This window comes from Haematobia irritans, chromosome 2 (assembly GCF_050003625.1).
Source record: "Haematobia irritans isolate KBUSLIRL chromosome 2, ASM5000362v1, whole genome shotgun sequence".
NCBI classification, from domain to species: Eukaryota; Metazoa; Arthropoda; class Insecta; order Diptera; family Muscidae; genus Haematobia; species Haematobia irritans.
In genome coordinates this window covers 21180821-21201450 of record NC_134398.1, presented here as the reverse complement: position 1 = coordinate 21201450, position 20630 = coordinate 21180821, and the positions used below count along the sequence as shown (strand labels likewise).

Here is a 20630-nt window from a genome sequence, read left to right as displayed (position 1 = left end):
ATAAAATTTTGATAAAATTTGACAAAATTTTATATAGAAATAAATTTTTGACACAATTTTCTATAGAAATAAAATTTTGACAAAATTTTCTATAGAAATAAAGTTTTGACAAAATTTTTTATAAAAATAAAATCATGACAAAATTTTTTATAGAAATAAAATTTTGACAAAATTTTCTATAGAACTAAATTGTTGAAAAAATTTTCTATAGAAATGAAACTTTGACAAAATTTTCTATAGAAATAAAATTTTAACAAAATTTTCTGTAGAAATAAAATTTTAACAAAATTTTCTGTAGAAATAAAATTTTATTTGAACAAAATTAAATTTTGAAAAAATTTTCTATAGAAATAAAATTTGGGCAAAATTTTTGCATAAATATAAAATTTGGACAAAATAAAATTTTGAGAAAATTTTCTATAGGAATAAAATGTTAACAAAATTTTCTATAGAAATAAAATTTTCAGAAAATTTTCTACAGAAATAAAATTTGACAAAACTTTCTATAGCAATAAAATTTTCAGAAAATTTTCTATAGAAATAAAATTTTGACAAAATTTTCTATAGAAATAAAATTTTGAGAAAATTTTCTATAGAAATAAAATTTTGAGATAATTTTCTATAGAAATAGAATTTTGACACAATTTTCTTTAGAAATAGAATTTTAACAAAATTTTCTATAGAAATAAAATTTTCAGAAAATTTTCTATAGAAATAAAATTTTGACAAAATTTTTTATAAAAATAAAAACTTGACAAAATTTTTTATAGACATTTTGTCAAGATTTTTATAGAAAAATTTTCTATAGAAATTAAAATTTGGGCAAAATTTTTGCATAGAAATAAAATTTGGACAAAATTTTCTATAGAACTAAAATTTTGAGAAAATTTTCTATAGAAATTAAATTTTGAGATAATTTTCTATAGAAATAGAATTTTTACACAGTTTTCTATAGAAATAAAATTTTCATAAAATTTTCTATAGAAACAAAATTTTCTATAGAAATAAAATTTTGCCAAAATTTTCTGTAGAACTAAAATTTTGACAAAATTTTCTATAGGAATAATTTTTTGACAAAGTTTCTATAGAAATATAATTTTGACAAAATTTTCTTTAGAAATAAAATTTTGACAAAATTTTTTATAAAAATAAAATTTTAACAAAATTTTTTATAGAACTAAAATTTTAAGAAAATTTTTTATAGAACTAAATTGTTGACAAAATGTTCTATAGATATTAAATTTTAACAAAATTTTCTATAGAAATTAAAATTTGGACAAAATTTTTGCATAGAATTTGGACAATATAAAATTTTGAGAAAATTTTCTATAGAACTAATATTTTGACAAAATTTTCTATAGAAATAAAATTTTGACAAAATTTTCTATAGAATTTTTTTTTGAATTTCTATAGAAGTAAAATTTTGACAAAATTTTCCATAGAAATATAATTTTAACAAAATTTTCTATAGAACTAAAATTTTGACAACATTTTCTATTGAAATAAAATTTTGATAAAATTTGACAAAATTTTATATAGAAATAAATTTTTGACACAATTTTCTATAGAAATAAAATTTTGACAAAATTTTCTATAGAAATAAAGTTTTGACAAAATTTTTTATAAAAATAAAATCATGACAAAATTTTTTATAGAAATAAAATTTTGACAAAATTTTCTATAGAACTAAATTGTTGAAAAAATTTTCTATAGAAATGAAACTTTGACAAAATTTTCTATAGAAATAAAATTTTAACAAAATTTTCTGTAGAAATAAAATTTTAACAAAATTTTCTGTAGAAATAAAATTTTATTTGAACAAAATTAAATTTTGAAAAAATTTTCTATAGAAATAAAATTTGGGCAAAATTTTTGCATAAAAATAAAATTTGGACAAAATAAAATTTTGAGAAAATTTTCTATAGGAATAAAATGTTAACAAAATTTTCTATAGAAATAAAATTTTCAGAAAATTTTCTACAGAAATAAAATTTGACAAAACTTTCTATAGCAATAAAATTTTCAGAAAATTTTCTATAGAAATAAAATTTTGACAAAATTTTCTATAGAAATAAAATTTTGAGAAAATTTTCTATAGAAATAAAATTTTGAGATAATTTTCTATAGAAATAGAATTTTGACACAATTTTCTTTAGAAATAGAATTTTAACAAAATTTTCTATAGAAATAAAATTTTCAGAAAATTTTCTATAGAAATAAAATTTTGACAAAATTTTTTATAAAAATAAAAACTTGACAAAATTTTTTATAGACATTTTGTCAAGATTTTTATAGAAAAATTTTCTATAGAAATTAAAATTTGGGCAAAATTTTTGCATAGAAATAAAATTTGGACAAAATTTTCTATAGAACTAAAATTTTGAGAAAATTTTCTATAGAAATTAAATTTTGAGATAATTTTCTATAGAAATAGAATTTTTACACAGTTTTCTATAGAAATAAAATTTTCATAAAATTTTCTATAGAAACAAAATTTTCTATAGAAATAAAATTTTGCCAAAATTTTCTGTAGAACTAAAATTTTGACAAAATTTTCTATAGGAATAATTTTTTGACAAAGTTTCTATAGAAATATAATTTTGACAAAATTTTCTTTAGAAATAAAATTTTGACAAAATTTTTTATAAAAATAAAATTTTAACAAAATTTTTTATAGAACTAAAATTTTAAGAAAATTTTTTATAGAACTAAATTGTTGACAAAATGTTCTATAGATATTAAATTTTAACAAAATTTTCTATAGAAATTAAAATTTGGACAAAATTTTTGCATAGAATTTGGACAATATAAAATTTTGAGAAAATTTTCTATAGAACTAATATTTTGACAAAATTTTCTATAGAAATAAAATTTTGACAAAATTTTCTATAGAATTTTTTTTTGAATTTCTATAGAAGTAAAATTTTGACAAAGTTTCTATAGAAATATGATTTTGACAAAATTTTCTTTAGAAATAAAATTTTGACAAAATTTTGTATGAAAATTAAATTTTAACAAAATTATTTATAGAACTAACATCGTGGCAAAATTTCCCATAGAAATATAATTTTAACAAAAGTTTCTATAGAGCTAAAATTTTGACAAAATTTTCTATAGAGCTAAAATTTTGACAAAATTTTCTATAGAAATAAAATTTTGACAAAATTTTCTATAGATTTTTTTTTTAAATTTCTATAGAAATAAAATTTTGACAAAGTTTCTATAGAAATATAATTTTGACAAAATTTTCTTTAGAATTAAAATTTTAAACAAATTTTCTGTAGAAATAAAATTTGGACAAAATTTTCTATAGAAATAAAATTTGGACAAAATTTTTGCATAGAAATAAAATTTGGACAAAATTTTCTATAGAACTAAAATTTTGAGAAATTTTTCTATAGAAATTAAATTTTGAGATAATTTTCTATAGAAATAGAATTTTGGCATAATTTCTATAGAAATAAAATTTTCATAAAATTTTCTATAGAAATAAAATTTTGACAAAATTTTCTGTAGAACTAAAATTTTGACAAAGTTTCTACAGAAATATAATTTTGACAAAATTTTCTCTAGAAATATAATTTTGACAAAATTTTTTATAAAAATAAAATTTTAACAAAATTTTTTATAGAACTAACATTTTGACAACATTTTCCATAGAAATATAATTTTAACAAAATTTTCTATAGAACTATAATTTTGACAAAATTGTCTTTAGAAATAAATTTTTGACGAAATTTTTTATAAAAATAAAATTTTAACAAAATTTTGTATAGAATTAACATTTTGATAAAATTTTCCATAGAAATATAATTTTAACAAAATTTTCTATTGAACTAAAATTTTGACAAAATTTTCTATTGAAATAAAATTTTGACAAAATTTCCTATAGAAAAAAAAAATTGATAAAATTTGACAAAATTTTCTATAGAAATAGATTTTTGACCCAATTTTATATAGAAATAGAATGTTGACAAAATTTTCTATAGAAATAAGATTTTGACAAAATTTTCTATAGAGAAAAAATCTAAAAAAATTTCTATAGAATTAAAATTTGGGCAAAATTTTTGCATAGAAATTAAATTTTGACAACATTTTCTGCAGAAATAAAATTTTGACAAAATTTTCTATAGAAGTGAAATTTTGACAAAATTTTCTATAGAAATAAAATTTTAACAAATTTTTCTGTAGAAATAAAATTTGGATAAAATTTTCTATAGAAATAAAATTTGGACAAAATTAAATTTTGAAAAAAATTTCTATAGAAATAAAATTTGGGCAAAATTTTTGCATAGAAATAAAATTTGGACAAAATAGAATTTTGAGAAAATTTTCTATAGAAATAAAATTTTAACAAAATTTTCTATAGAATTAAAATTTTCAGAAAATTTTTAATAGAAATAAAATTTGATAAAATTTTCTATAGCAATACAATTTTCTATAGAAATAAAATTTTGACAAAATTTTCTTTAGAAATAAAATTTTGACAAAACTTTCTATAGAAATAAAATTTTAACAAAATTTTCTGTAGAAATAAAATTTGGACAAAATTTTCTATAGAAATAAAACTTGGACAAAATAAAATTTTGAAAAAATTTTCTATAGAAATAAAATTTCGACAAAATTTTCTATAGAAATAAAATTTGGACAAAATGTTCTGTAGAAATAAAATTTGGACAAAATTTTCTATAGAAATAAAATTTTCAGAAAATTTTCTATAGAAATAAAATTTTGAGAAAATTTTCTATAGAAATAAAATTTTCAGAAAACTTTCTATAGAAATAAAATTTTCAGAAAATTTTCTATAGAACTAAAATGTTGACAAAATTTTCTATAAAAATAAAATTTTAACAAAATCGAATAACAGCATCATTTTGCTCAGGAGGTCAAATATGGGTATCGGTTTTTATTGGGTTTGATCCGAGGTTAAAATGTATTTTAAACATAATTTAAGAAATTCCGGTAATAAATTCTGTTAACTAAATTTAAATACATTTAATTATACTAAAAGAAAAGTAATCTAATTAAATTTAATTACAAAAAATGCATATCTTCTGACCATTCATTCGTCAACCGTCGTAATTGTGTTCTCACATTAATGAACATTTGTAAAGAGATCACACCAAGCGCGGCATGAAAAAGAACAAAAGAAATTTTTAATGCGCATTATATAAAGAAAGCTGTTAAGTGAATGGTAAAGGCATTGACACTGTTGCTATTGTTTTAGTTTCCCAGGTGTCATCTAAGATTCATGTAATCTGAGAGCACATCGGCAATAAAGAATGTTAGCGATTTTTTTTCGCGTGATGAGTGAGTAAATATTTGCCATATCTGTGGTTGTCACCAACATTTGGACCAATTCAAACACTGGGCGAAAGCAAAAAAATAAAAACGGCTCTGCTACAACACAAGCAGCACAACACCAACATCAAACGAAGCAGAAAATGAATAGAAATGTTTTTTTTTTTTGGTTTAAGTTAGTGACAATATATGGGTGATTCCATTATAACGAATGTACATCTTTCATTACTACTAAATGGATTTCAAATGAATTAACGAAGGTATAAAGCAATTAATATAAATTATTGTCATTGTAAACCCGATCATTGTTCACAAAATGCTTAACTTCAAATATCTCTCATTGGAGAAAACCAAAATCGGTATCTGACCCCTTTCGTGCTCCTTGGTTCATTCCAGTTGAACTTTTTGTTGAGCATCGGTGAGCTCTTGCACTTTTTGGAACATCAATGGCCTTAGTCCAAGTTAAGTTCAATATGTGTTGCATCCGTTCTCGCTAAATATTCGGCAGTTTTCTATTACTGCGGTATGGAATTTGTCCTTCATTTTTCGAATAATTTCTGAAGTTGTTTGAATTTGTTTGTCCTGGTTTTGCAAACGATTCAACACTGCCAGTATCACAGTAACGAACAATGGTACGAGAATAAAAGATTTATTTACATTTAAATGTTGGAGGGCTGCAACGACAGTCTCCGGTGGTATTCCAGCCAAATTTGAAGCAGTCACACTATTTGAATTCCATCACGCATAATTTTTTTTATTTATTATAATAGATCGAAATGCTTGTATAAGCTTGTTAACAATAAGACGAATTGCCACTGGAATAAATTTGTCAGCTGTTACATGAGCGGCTAGGTTAGGTTAGGTTCGAGCCGATATTTTAGGCTCACTAAGACTATTCAGTCAGTGGTGAACTTTTCTTTTATCACTGAGTGCTACCCGAGTCTATGTTCAGCTCAGTGACAAGGAATCGAATTAGGTTGCCATTCGAGCCAAAAAAAAATCTACCAGGATTTGAAGAAATAGAATAGAATAGAAATAGAAGAATAGAATTTGAAGAAAATTTTACCATAATCTACCAAATTATTAAAATCATCTTTAAAAGTTTTTGATCAAATTTTTGAGGTTAGTATGAATACCAAAAATCTTCTTCCCATTTTTTGGGAATAATAATTTAATTTTATATGTTTTAACGGTTTTAGCTTGCACGGACAATTGAAAGTTGCAGCTTCTACAAAAAGAAATTACTTACAATGAACTTTGATAGTATGATATAATATTAAAATTATAATGTTATCAACATTTTATTCTTATAGAAAAATTTTGTCAAAATTTTTATTTCAATGGAGAATTGTGTCAAAATTTTATTTCTATAGAAAATTTTGTAGAAATTTTATTTCTACAGAAAATTTTCTCCAAACTGTATTTCTATAGAAAATTTTCTCCAAAGGAAATTTTCTCCAAATTTTATTTCTATAAAAAATTGTCTCTATTTTTATAGGAAATTTACAAAAATTTTATTTGTATACAAATAAAATTATGACAACATTTATAAAAATAAAGTTATGAGAACATTTTCAATAAAATTTTGACAACATTTATAAAAATAAAATATTGAGAACATTTTCCATAAAAATAAAATTTTGAGGAAATTTTCTATAGAAATAAAATCTTGAACATTTTCTAGTTCTATAGAAAATTTCTATAGAAAATCTTGAGAAAAGTTTCTATAGAAATAAAATTTTGACAAATTTTTTATATAAATAAAATTTTGACAAAATTTTATATAGAAATAGAGAAAATTCTTAAAGAAATAAAATTTTGAGAAATCTTCCTATAGTAATACAATTTGGAGAAAATTTTCTATACAGATAAAATTTTGTCAAAATTTTCTATAGAAATCAAATTTTGAGAAAATTTTCCATAGAAATAAAATTTTGGGGAAATTTTCTATTTAAATTTTTCTATATTTCTATAGAAATAAAATTTTGAAAAATTTTTTATATAAATAAAATTTTGTTTTGTTGTTGTTGGTTTTGTTCTTTAAGCATTGTTGTTGTTTTTTGATTTCAGCTTAAAACCATGCATTGACTAAACTACAGCATCCTCTACTTGCAGAGAAACGATCAACCAATTATCAGAATAAATTCAGGCAGTTCACTAAACCCAAAGTGAACCACACTTGAACCTACCGAAAAAAGTTTATTTCTATAGGAAATTTTCTAAAAATTTTATTTCTATAGAAAATGTTCTCTATTTCTATTGGAAATTTTCTCAAAAAATATTTCTATAGAAAATTTTCTTAAAATTTTATTACTATAGGAAGTTTTCTCAAAATTTTATTTCTATAGAAAATTTTGCCAAAATTTTATTTCTATACAAAATTTTCTGTATTTTTATATTTATTTCTATAGGAAATTTTCTCAAAAGTTTATTTCTATAAAAAATTTCTCAAAATGTTAGTTCTATAGAAAATTTTCAAAATTTTATTTCTTTAGAAAATTTCCTCACAGTTTTATTTCTATTGAAATTTTTCTGAAATTATATATTTCTATAGAAAATTTTGTCAAAATTTTATCGGTATAGTAAATTTTCTCCAAATTGTATATATATTTTGTTTTTTCTACAAATTTTTTTTATATAGAAAATTATATTTCTATTGAAAACTTTTTCAAAATCTTATTTCTATAGAAAATTTTCTCTATTTCTATAGGCAATTTTCTTAATATTTTATTTCTATAGGAAGATTTCTCAAAATTTTATTTCTATAGGAAATGTTTTCAAAATTTTATTTCTATATGAAATTTTCTCAAAATTTTATTTCTATAGAAAATTTCCTCAAAATTTTATTTCTATAGGAAATTTTCTCAAAATTTTATTTCTATAGAAAATTTCCTCAAAATTTTATTTCTATAGAAAATTTCCTCAAAATTGTATTTTTATAGAAAATTTCCTCAAAACTTTATTTCTATAGAAAATTTCCTCAAAACTTTATTTCTATAGAAAATTTTATCAAAATTTTATTTCTATGGAAAATTTTTTCAAAATTTTATTTCTATGGAAAATTCGGTCAAAACTCAATTTATATAGAAAATTGACCTCTAAGTGGGAGAGAAATTGCTTCAAAACATCAAAAATTCTACCAATTTACTAAGCATAAAAAATCTACCATTTTTGCTAGAATTCTAGCAGCTGTGGCAAACGTGATCCGAATGGGGTACCACGTTGTGGTTAAATCACTTAGAGAAGTTTTGAAACATTTAGAAACGTCACTACACTGAAAAAAAAGCATACTCGGTTCCAAAGATTTTGTCTTCACTTTAAAAAATTTGGTATTGATTCCGAGCCAAAGAAGCGGAGAGTACAAGTAAGGATACTTTTAAGACACAATTCTCTTTTAAATTTAGGTTTTGTGTACTTGCTTCTAGGAAGCAAATTTTAATTTTTCGCTTTCTCAGCTTTTTTTCTTCATATGCTATCAAAGTCCTTTGAAAACGAGTTAACGGCAACTTTATTTTCCAAATTAGGACTCGACTTCCAGTAGAAATTATGCTATGTTTGAAGTAAAAAACTTCTTTAAAATAAAGTTTTGAAAAACATGTCCTATATTTGAACGATTTTTTGCTTTGTAGTCAAGATGCAAAAAGACAACAAATTTAAAGACAATTTCATTAAATTTAAAGAATTATTCTGAATTATTAAAGTCAAGTTGACCTTAGCCTATAAATTTTTTCTTTCATGTTAAGATACCCATTTTTAAGTCAAATAACTTAAATATAAGGACAATACGACTTCATTGGAAAGTTTATCGACTTTTGGACAAGGAAAATAACTTTATTTTAGAGAAATGCGTCTTCTATGCTAAGCAAAATTTGTATTCGTATTTTAAAGACATGAAATCTTTGACCTCACGACAATATTTTTTTCAGTGTAGCATTACTGAAAAGGGTAATGCACCGCTGAAAAATTGTGCGGTGTTTGGTTGAAACTGGGATTGAACCTATAACCCTTTGTATGCAAGGCGCACATGCTAACCATTGCATCACGGTGGCTCCCAGACGAAAGGTTTTGTATTTGCAAATTTGTAGCGTAGTTCAATATTAATGAAATTTTTTTTGTTTAGTGTAAAATTGCCTGAAAATTATATTGATGTGTACAGTTGCAGTTTTTATACCCTCCACCATAGGATGGGGGGTACATTAACTTTGTCATTCCGTTTGTAGCACATCGAAATATTGCTCTAAGACCCCATAAAGTATATATATTCTGGGTGAAATTCTGAGTCGATCTGAGCATGTCCGTCCGTCCGTCCGTCTGATGAAATCACGCTAACTTCCGAACGAAACGAAAAAGCTATCGACTTGAAACTTGGCACAAGTGGTTATTATTGATGTAGGTCAGATGGTATTGCAAATGGGCCATATCGGTCCACTTTTACGTATAGCCCCCATACAAACGGTCCCCCAAATTTGGCTTGCGAGGCCTCTAAGAGAAGCAAATTTCATCCGATCCGGCTGAAATTTGGTACATGATGTTAGTATATGGTCTCTAACAACCATGAAAAAATTGGTCCACATCGGTCCATAATTATATATAGCCCCCATATAAACCGATCCCCCGGTTAGGCTTGAGAGGCCTCTAAGAGAAGCAAATTTCATCCGATCCGGCTGAAATTTGGTACATGGTGTTAGTATATGGTCTCTAACAACCATGCAAAAATTGGTCCACATCGGTCCATAATTATATACAGCCCCCATATAAACCGATCACCAGATTTGACCTCCGGAGCCTCTTGGAAGACCAAAATTCATCTGATTCAGTTGAAATTTGGTACGTGGTGTTAATATATGGCCTCAAACTCCCATGCAAAAATTGGTCGAAATCGGTCCATATAAACCGATCCCCAGATTTGACCTCCAGAGCCCCTTGGAAGAGCAAAATTCTTCCCATTCGATTGAAATTTGGTACGTGATGTTAATATATGGTATCCAACAACCATGCAGGAATTGGTTACTAACAGGCCATAATTATATATATAGCTCCCATATAAACCGATCCCCAGATTTGACCTCCAGTGCCTTTTGGAGAAGCAAAATTCATCCGATCTGCTTGAAATTTGGTACGTGGTGATCGTATATGATATTTAAGAACCATGCCAAAAGTGGTCCATAATCATATATCGGCCCCATATATACCGATCCCGATATTTGGTTTTGGAGCCACTTGGAGGAGCAAATTTCATCCGAGTCAGTTGAAATTTGGTACATTGTGCTAGTATATGGTCGTTAACAACCATGCCTAACTAGGTCCATATCGGTCTATAGTTATATATATCCCTCAGATAAATCGATTTCCAATCACACACAAATTGGTCCATATCAAGTTCATAATTGTATATAGCCCCCATATAAGTGACCCCCATATTTCAATTCAGTCTCTCTACGTACCGTGCAAAAAGTCCATATCGATTCGTAATTATTTGTAGACTTAACTATACATAACATTTTTGTCTAATATATACCACGTATGGACTAACTCACAATTTAGAAAACGATGTTAAGAAGTTTTAAGATACCACAACCCACAGTATTTCGATTGTGGATGACAGTCTTTCGTAGAAGTTTCTACGCAATCCATGGTGGAGGGTACATAAGATTCGGCCTGGCCGAACTTACGGCCGTATATACTTGTTCGTTTTTTTTTTTGGTTCCCTTTGGAACTCTAGTATGCCCCTAGACATCATATCCTACGTTGAATGATATAAAATGCTCCTCGACCAAAACAGTAACTACACACAAAGAAAATATCATTCAAAGTGAGCCAATGAAATCTTTTTCAGTAGCATTATGAAAAACAATGCAATTATTCATCAATAGTATGAAATGTTTCGTTATTAAAAAATTATTTACAGTAATGAACAATTTCATTGTATTTATGAAATAGTTTCGTGGGCTCAATTTCAATGATAAATTTCATTAATATAATGAAATTTTTTTCTACCAATTTACCAAGTACGAACATGGCAAAATTTCCTAATTTCCCAAGCAATACCAAAGAATCTGCAAATATTCATATGAGTGCCTCGTATAACCAATTCCCATCTGCTCTATGCTAACAGAAGTATTAGCAACGCAACGAAAAGTTACCATCAATGGTTTTCTTTTGGGATAGTTGGTCAAGTTATTCTGCCGCTTCCACAGCCACAAACATCACACGTACCCGCTAAAACAGTAGCCGCTGCGCATGCGTCTCTGTCGACGTAGTAAAATTTCGCGGTTAGCGCTTTGTTTGAGTAGAACTAAAAACGAAGCTTTAATCTGACTAACAACAATGCGAGCCAAACAGTTGAGCGTGGATTGAGCAACGATCAAGAACGTTTGGACGGTTAAGATCATTTGGGCCAATTTTTTTTCTGCGATTAGCGAAGTGCCCATTGAAGTGAAAGGAAAGAAAGTTTTATATAAAAAATAAATTATTTATTATACGTTGGTGTGAGTGTGTGTGAAAAGACTCAAACTGAAAGGGCCGTAGGGCAAACTAAAGAAAGAGAAATTTCCGAAAGAAGCTACGAGACGAAATGCGTTATTTATTAATAGGGGTGGCTTTCATAGGTGCTGTATGCGCCTATGTGGGTCCACCTACAGGCAAACCACAAATAGTTTTACCTGAAGAAGAATATATTAAAACCAATGAGGAAATGCAAAATGAATCTTTTTCAACCACCTCTTCTAAATCGTCTTCGACTTCAACTGAGTCCAGTTCTTCCACCAGCGAAACCACCAAGGACCCAAACCCTGTACAAGAAATCGTTTCGGAGTTACCAATAACCCTGCCACCAATGATTCAGGAATTGGATATACCGAAGAGACGCGTGATAACGTATGATCAACGTCAAGAGGGTCAATATAATATAAGAGCCGATTTGGATAATTTTATGTTCCTTCTCATACCAGCTGCTCCCACTGATAATTTTAATATTTTGGATATTCTTGGTAAATCGGGAGCACGTCGTACCTCCCATTCTTCGCTAAAATCGAATAAGAAAAAATATTATCCAGAGGCATCGGGATATAAGCCAGAAGGATCCCAATCGAAATATCGTCAATCTTTGAAAAATTCTGATTATCTAAGCAAACCCAGCGAGTCACATTTGGGTATTGCTTCAAGAGCTGGAGAATTTACAGAGGGTCGTAGTCCATATCATGTAGATATCTCGGCTCTAAATGAAGAACAGGCCCAAGCTCGTCTAAATCCTGATCGTCAGGTGGATGTCTTGCCACCCTCATATCCTGTGGCCTATCAGCATTTGATGAAACCCTACCTGGAGGCAGAATCATCGATAATACAAACTCTACCGCCGGCAGAGTTGACCAATCGACATAATTCAGGTAGGTGAAATGAGATTAAGATAAATTTTACAATTTACGAGATTTTCTTACACAAACAAGTGAGTCTCTGAATTTGTTTGTGATTAATTAGGCCCATGGATACGGTTCACGATTACCACAGCTGGTAGAATTCTAACAAAAATGGTAGAGTTTTTTACTTTCTGGTAGATTGTTAGAATTCTTAATGTTTTGGTGGATTTTAAATTTTTTTTGAAGAACTAACAGTTTGACCAAATTTCTTATAGACACACAATTTGGCAAAATCTTCTATAGAAATAAAATTTTGACAAAATTTTCTTCTATAGAAATAAAATTTTGAAAAAATTTTCTTTAGAAATACAATGCTGACAAAAACTATAGAATTCTACAAAAAAAATTTTGACAACATTTTCTGAAGAAATAAAATTTTGTCAAAATTTTCTATAGAAATACACTTTTGACAAAATTTTCTATAGAAATAAAATTTTGACAAAAGTTTCTATAGAAATGAAAATTGTACAAACTTTTCTATAGAAAAAAAATTGACAACATTTTTTATAAAAATAAATTTTTGACAAAAGTTTCTATAGAAATACAATTTTGACAAAATGTTCTACAGAAATACAATTTTGACAAAATTTTCTATAGAAATCCAATTTTGACAAAATGTTCTATAGAAATAAAATTTTGACAAAATTTTTTATAGAAATACAATTTTGACAAAATTTTCTATAGAAATAAAATTTTGACAAAAGTTTCTATAGAAATAAAATTTTTAAAAAAATTTTTATAGAAATAAAATTTTGACAAAATTTTCTATAGAAAAAAATTTTGACAAAATTTTCTATAGAAATAAAATTTAACAAAACTTTCTATAGAAATAAAATTTTGACAAAATTTTCTGTAAGCACAAATTTTTGACAAAATTTTCTACATAAATAAACTTTTGAGAAAATTTTCTATAGAAATAAAATTTTGACAAAATTTTATATAGAAATAAAATTTTGACAATATTTTCTATAGAAATAAAATTTTGGCAACATTTTCTATAGAAACAACATTTTGACAAAATTTTCTATAGAATTAAAATTTTGACAATATTTTCTATAGAAATAAAATTTTGGCAACATTTTCTATAGAAGTAACATTTTGACAAAATTTTCTATAAAAATAAAATGTTGACAAAATTTTCTATAGAAATAAAATTTTGACAACATTTTCTATAGAAATAACATTTTGGAAAAATTTTCTATAGAAATAAAATTTTTTCAAATTGTCTATAAAAATAAAATTTTGACAAAACATTTTCTATAGATATACAACTTTGACAAAATTTTCTATAGAAATAAACTTTTGAGAAAATTTTCTATAGAAATAACATTTTGACAACATTTTATATAGAAATAAAATTTTGACAATATTTTCTATAGAAATAAAATGTTGGCAACATTTTCTATAGAAATAACATTTTGACAAAATTTTCTATAGAAATAAAATTTTGACAAAACTTTCTAAAAAAATAAAATTTTGACAAAATTTTCTATAGAAATAAAATTTTGAAAACATTTTCTATAGAAATAAAATGTTGACAAAAATTTCTATAGAAACAAACTTTTGAGAAAATTTTCTATAGAAATAAAATTTTGACAAAAGTTTCTTTATAAATACAATTTTGACAAAGTTTTCTACAAAAATAAAATTTTGACAAAATTTTCTATAGAAGAAAATGCTGACAAAATTTTCTATAGAAGTAAAATTTTGACAAAATTTTCTATAGAAGAAAATGCTGACAAAATTTTCTATAGAAGAAAATGCTGACAAAATTTTCTATAGAAGTAAAATTTTGACAAAATTTTCTATAGAAATAAAATTCTGACAAAATTTTCTATAGAAAAAAATTTTGACAAAATTTTTATAGACATAAATTTTTCACAAAATTTTCTATAGAAACAAAATTTTCTATACAAATAAAATTTTAACAAAATTTTCTATAGCAATAAATTTTTTATCAAATTTTCAATAAAATGTTGACAACATTTTTTATAGACATAAAATTTTGACAAAATTTTCAATAGAAAAAAAAATGTTGACAAAATTTTCTATTGAAATAAAATTTTGACATTTTTGTTTAGAGTCAGTTTAGGTTTGTTAAAATTGGCTACTTTTGGGCACGGATTTTGGCTTTCAGATGGTGGGCAAAGCCATCACATTCTGCACGACTGTGGCTTTGTGGTATTGTGGCCTATTCCCAGCGAATCCCCGTCTTGAGATAATCGACAGTTTCGTTTTTTGTAGTGCTAACCTTACTCTTCAAAATGATCTAGGTGCAGAAATCTAACGTATTGACATCCGGAGATTTTTGTAGACATTGTGCGAGAGAAGGGAAACGAAGGAATTCCTTTTTAAGCCAGTCTTAGTGTGCTTAGTCCTGTTCAAATATTTGTTTTGCAAGGCTTTAGTACTGTTTTAAGCCATTTTCCTGATAATATTCGGCATTTATTTTGATCCCACGGTCTACAAACGACCATCGGCATCAAAAGGGCTCCAACGATAGCCACTTGTGATTTTACAGCCAAATATAAAGCAATTATGCTTGAATTCCATCACGAATAATTTTGTTTTTGAATGCAATATATCAAAATGATTTTGTAAGCTTATAAACAATAAAATGAAATGTCACTGAGCATATGTTTGCAACTCCCAGATGGAGACGAAATAGACACTTGGTGTCTTTGGCAATATTGCTCGTGGCCGGCCCTTAGGCTATCTAACCACGTCTGACTGTCTGTGAACACATCTTTGTAATCAAAGTCTAGGTTGCAGTTTTAGTCCAATCGACTTGAAATTTGGCGCAAGTATGTTCCTGTTCATTTTCGAAAAAATCTGTTCAGATGTTAATATGGCTATATATATCTTTCGCCGATATGCCAATTTACATGAAATATTGCACAAGGAGTAGAATTAACATTCTTGTTAGGTGTGTTAAATTTAATTGAAATCGGTTCAGATTTTTAAGTAGTTCCCGCATAGTTTGATTGGATTCAAAGATTTTGACCTTCCCTTAAGAATTTTGGTATTGATTCTGAGCCAAAGACAGTTTTAGTGACCTATCTGCCTTTAAATCTAGGATCAATAAAAATAAAATTAGGATACAGATCTCATTCCTCGAATTTTCATTTTCTTTTTACCATATGTTAATAAAGCTATTCACGTACAAAGGCCAGTTTAAAAATCTAAATTATACTTAAAAAAAAAAGTTTTCTTAGTTCCAAAAAAAAAAAAAAAAAAAAAAAATTAAACCAAAGATGCAAAACCCTCAAAATAAGTCTTAGCCTATATTTGAAGAGTTTTATCTTAAATCAAAAGATTCAATATTTCAATTTATCTAAGTACGATTTATTTAAATCAAAAATGTGTTTCGTTAATTTAAGGAAAATATGCGTTATTTCAAAGACATACGACTTTAACGGAGGCACCCAAAATTTCCAAAATGTGTGTCCTAAATTTAATAAAAAAATTGAAGCAAAGATTATAAACTTTGTTTTAATTGAAATTTCATTATTAAAAACAAAAATGTCGTTAATATTTTTGTAAATTGCGCATCTTAAAATTTAGATTTTTAAACAGGCCTTTGTACGTGAATAGCTTCATTAATATACCGCGAAAAATAATGAAAATTTGTTAATTCATTTTAAATTAAATTAATTATAAATTAAATTTCGATAAATTAGTTTTATTAATCCCTGGTTTAAGGCGAGAAAGGTCGCTAAAAATGCCTTTATTTTAAAAAAGCCCCATCTTTGCCTCGGAATCAATACCAAAATCCTTAAGAGAAGGTCAAAATCTTGGGATAATAGATATTTTTATTTAATGGTGGTGGTGGTATTACAATGGACTGTATAGGCTAAGTGAGCCAGAAAAAATAAGGATAATGTTTTATTCGGTGTGGATAAAATTTCACACAAAAAAATATTACAATTGAATTTATTATTATTAGTATTACAAATATAAGGAAAATTTAAATTGGATTAATGTTTTTTTCTCAAACTAATTACATTTTCTCTTCTCCATTTTAGAGTCATCACAAAATTCGGGATTCTATCGTTTTGCCCGGTACATACGTGGAGACAATTTCTTGGATACAAATCGTTTGGGGTCACAACAACATCATCAGCCATCTGGTCGTAGGTTATCACAAATTCCAATGTATCGTGCTGACCTATCGATGGGTGCAGCTCAGTTATATCCACCTCTAGATGTGCCACAATTTAAGTTCGCACCTACATCAAGAAGTTTCGATGATGCTTCGTCAACTTCAGGCGAGGAACAGGAAACAAGACAAACTCTGGATGGTGTCGATTTGACTTACGATGATGTTTATGTTCCCTCCATACATATACGACCATTGGAAGATGATTTTGAGTTGGATTTACACAATGATGGTTTAATTGATGGCGAAGCCAAGGCGTTATTGAGTGATGGTATTGAACGTTGTGCTCCAGGCAAGAGGCGTGATAGTTATGGTGTATGCCGAGAAATTGAAGGGTATTAAATGGAAATACGCAACCAGTTTAGATTTAATTTTTTTAAATTTTAGTTGAAACAATGACTGCTTAATTAAGATTTTCATAAATTTTACAATTTTAGTTAATTGACAATGTTTAGTTTTAGATCTACTACATTTCGTATTATATTTAATAAGCTAAGATTAGTTGTAAGAAAACCATAATTTTTTTTTTTTTAATTTAAATATTTTTCTTAATGGTATAAAAAAAATTTTAATCGATCTAAAATATGATTTTATGTGTGTTAGAAGCTGTATTTTCTACATATTCGATGTCGAATATATATATTTCGTTTTATTAAGTATATTTTTGTCGTAAATAATATGTTGGAAGAGTATAGAATGTTTCAAAATAAATAAAATAAACAAAATAAATAAATTATATTTTTTATTAAATTATTATTTTTTCGTTTTTTTTTTTCAAAAATATATTTTGTCCTTCTTGTTTTGATTTCAAGCCATTTATCTCTCTATCTATATATATAAAATTCAAATTATGCTTGTGTGTTTCCATGTTCCGGGTAAGCTCGGAAACGGCTGAATCGATTTACTTGAAACTTTCAGAGATCGTAGGGGCGCTCATGTGGTGAAAATAGGGTACCTCATTTTTTGACACCTGGTCGCGGACGGGGACCTCCCCTATGTCTGACTTTTTAAAAATTGGACAAAGGTTCTCCGATTTGCATGAAATTTTCAGGAAAGGTTAGGGGTGGCCTCTAGGCAAAAATCCGCTACTTTATTTTTTCGATATTTGGTCAAGGAGGAGACCTGCCCTTTGTCCGACTTATGTTATTTTATAAGTGCAGTGAAAAAACTAATTTTCTCCGATTTACTTGAAATTCGCAGAGGACGTGGAATTAAAATAGGGTATATTATATTCTCATATTTGGACGTGGAGGGAAGCCTGCCCTTGCCTGACTTTTGAAGCCCAATGACTTTAGTTCTCCAATTAACTTGCGATCGAAAACGGATAATGCCATTTAGTTGAAATTTTCAGAGAACGTAGATGTTGACCATGCCGTAAAAAATAGGGTACCCCATTTCTTGATATCTGGTTGGGGAGTGGGACCTCCCCCTTGCCCGACTGTTTGAAAATTGAACTTAAGTTCTTCGATTTGCTTGAAATTTTCAGGGCTGAGGTTGGCATCTAGACAAAGACCCGCTACATTAGTTTTCGATATTTGGTCGGAGAGAAAGACCTTTTCCCGATTTTTTTTTAAAGTACAGTGAAAATAATTTCATTTCATTTTAAACAATAATAATGATTGAAAAAGAAACCAATAGTAACAAAAAACAAAACTTCTCGGATTTACTTGAAATTTACAGGGAAAAATGGGGCTATGAAGTTAATATGGGTATCTAATTCTCCGATTTGCTTGAAATTTTCAGGAATGGTGGCGTCTAGACAAATACCGCCTTCTTTTTTCGATCGTTTACAACCTAAAGAAAAGTTCCCCGATTTTTTATACCCTCCACAATAGGATGGGGGGTATATTAACTTTGTCATTCCGTTTGTAACACATCGAAATATTGCTCTAAGACCCCATAAAGTATATTTAATCTGGGTCGTGGTGAAATATGGTCTCTAACAACCATGCAAAAATTAGTCCATATCGGTCCATAATTATATATAGCCCCCATATAAACCGATCCCCAGATTTGACCTCCGGAGCCTCTTAGAGGAGCAAACTTAATCCGATCCGTTTGAAATTTGGTACGTGGTGTTAGTATATGGTCTCTAACAACCACGCAAAAATTGGTCCATATCGGTCCATAATTATATATAGCCCCCATATAAACCGATCCCCAGATTTGGCTTGCGGAGCCTCAAAGAGAAGCACATTTCATCCGATTGTGCTGAAATTTGGTACATGGTGTTGGTATATAGTCTCTAACAACCATGCAAAAATTGGTCCACATAAATAAAATAATAAAATTTTATTTCTATAGAAAATTTTGTCAAAATTTTATTTCTACAGAAAATTTTGTCAAAATTTTATTTCTATAGAAACTTTTGGCAAAATTTTACTTCTAGAGAAAATGTTTTCAAAATTTTAATTCTACAGAGAATGTTGTCAACATTTTAATTTTATTGAAAATTTTGTCAAAGTTTGATTTCCATTCTTTTTGTTTTGTTATTGTAGGTTTTGTTCTTTAAGCATTGTTGTTGTTTTTTATTGCAGCTTAAAACCATATATTGACTAAACTACAAGTGTAGCTTAACCAACAGAGGATGGTCACCACCCAAAAATAACATTTTGCTCTGGGTGAAGCGGGCCGGGTTCGGCTGGTATATATTTAAAATTGTGTATATAAAATGGTGTTTCGGAATACTGTGCCTTAAATAATTTTCTGTTTGACTGACTTTAAATATGGGGTATTATGATACTTTGGAGTTTTGTTTTGTTAATTTCTCTTGGTTGGAACCAGGTTCTCTGACACATTCGTGTGGCGCATTACTTTTATTTGTTTTACTAATAAGTCAGTAAATCTGGAAAGCTTTTGAAATTAATATGCAAAACAGGTAAAGATACTTTGACGCTTTTGTATGATTTGTGGCATCTTCATAAGGATACCTTAAAGAAGAGGGGTCCAGACATGTAGAGGTGTAGCATAATTAAGGTGGTCCCAAACAAAAAAGTGGGTTTGTCAGTCAGAATGCCCAGAGTATACCCAGAGTGAGTAAGCAATGGCAATAATTCAACGTAATTTATTTCATTTGCACGAAGACGGAATAATCTAAAATAAATTGTGACAGTTTTTTTATTAGAATTAAAAAAATAACACAAATCGCTCTATGAGTATTGCATATTAAATTGGGGAATCGAAAGATTTTTTTCTATAATTGAAATTTAGATTTTAAATGCAAATGCATTGGTTATTAGCACTTGGAGGGGCTGGGAGAAAATATTTCAAAAAGGGACTGGCTTATTGAAATTCAATGAAAATATTCTGTGTTAATTTTCAAGTTTTCATAAAAATCATTGTTGCGATTAAGTCAAGTTCAATGACTTGGCCCACGTACTAAATCTGTTTGTTTATAAACAACAGTTGCCGTTAAGTTTTTTCTTGGTTTTTGTGTGGCTAACTCTTGGTTTACGATCATAAACTGTTAACCGTTTACTTTATTGTCTTTAGGCATTTGGTCACAAAAACAAAAACCATCAACAAAAAACCGGAAATACAACGGCTTCTGCAAGAGTAGAATGCATTTTGGGTTCTATCATCATTGCCTGCGAATCCATGAACAAAAGAAAAGTCACCCAGAGAACCGAAAGCTTGAAGCTTAAGTTCATCTTGTTTCTTTTCGTACTGCGCATGCGCAACCTGTCATAAAGGAATTTTTTTATAGATTCTGTTTGCTGTCTTCTTGAACAGGACATGTTTTGTGTTAAGATCAT

General features: G+C 27.2%; 1 protein-coding gene across 1 annotated transcript; it reads left to right on the top strand.

The window, feature by feature from the left end:
* Positions 1 to 11737: 11737 nt before the first annotated feature.
* LOC142223640 (uncharacterized) lies at positions 11738 to 17356 on the top strand. Its single transcript, XM_075293498.1, has 2 exons — positions 11738 to 12686; positions 16742 to 17356. Exons 1-2 carry the CDS (start codon positions 11876 to 11878, stop codon positions 17215 to 17217), a joined length of 1287 nt encoding a protein of 428 aa, XP_075149613.1. The 5' UTR covers positions 11738 to 11875; the 3' UTR covers positions 17218 to 17356.
* Positions 17357 to 20630: the final 3274 nt, after the last annotated feature.

Coding starts and splice junctions, on each gene's coding strand:
- LOC142223640 (XM_075293498.1), top strand. CDS start 11,876: ATGCGTTATTTATTAATAGGGGTGGCTTTCATAGGTGCTGTATGCGCC. Junction 12,687..16,741: donor GACCAATCGACATAATTCAG/GTAGGTGAAATG, acceptor TCTCCATTTTAG/AGTCATCACAAAATTCGGGA.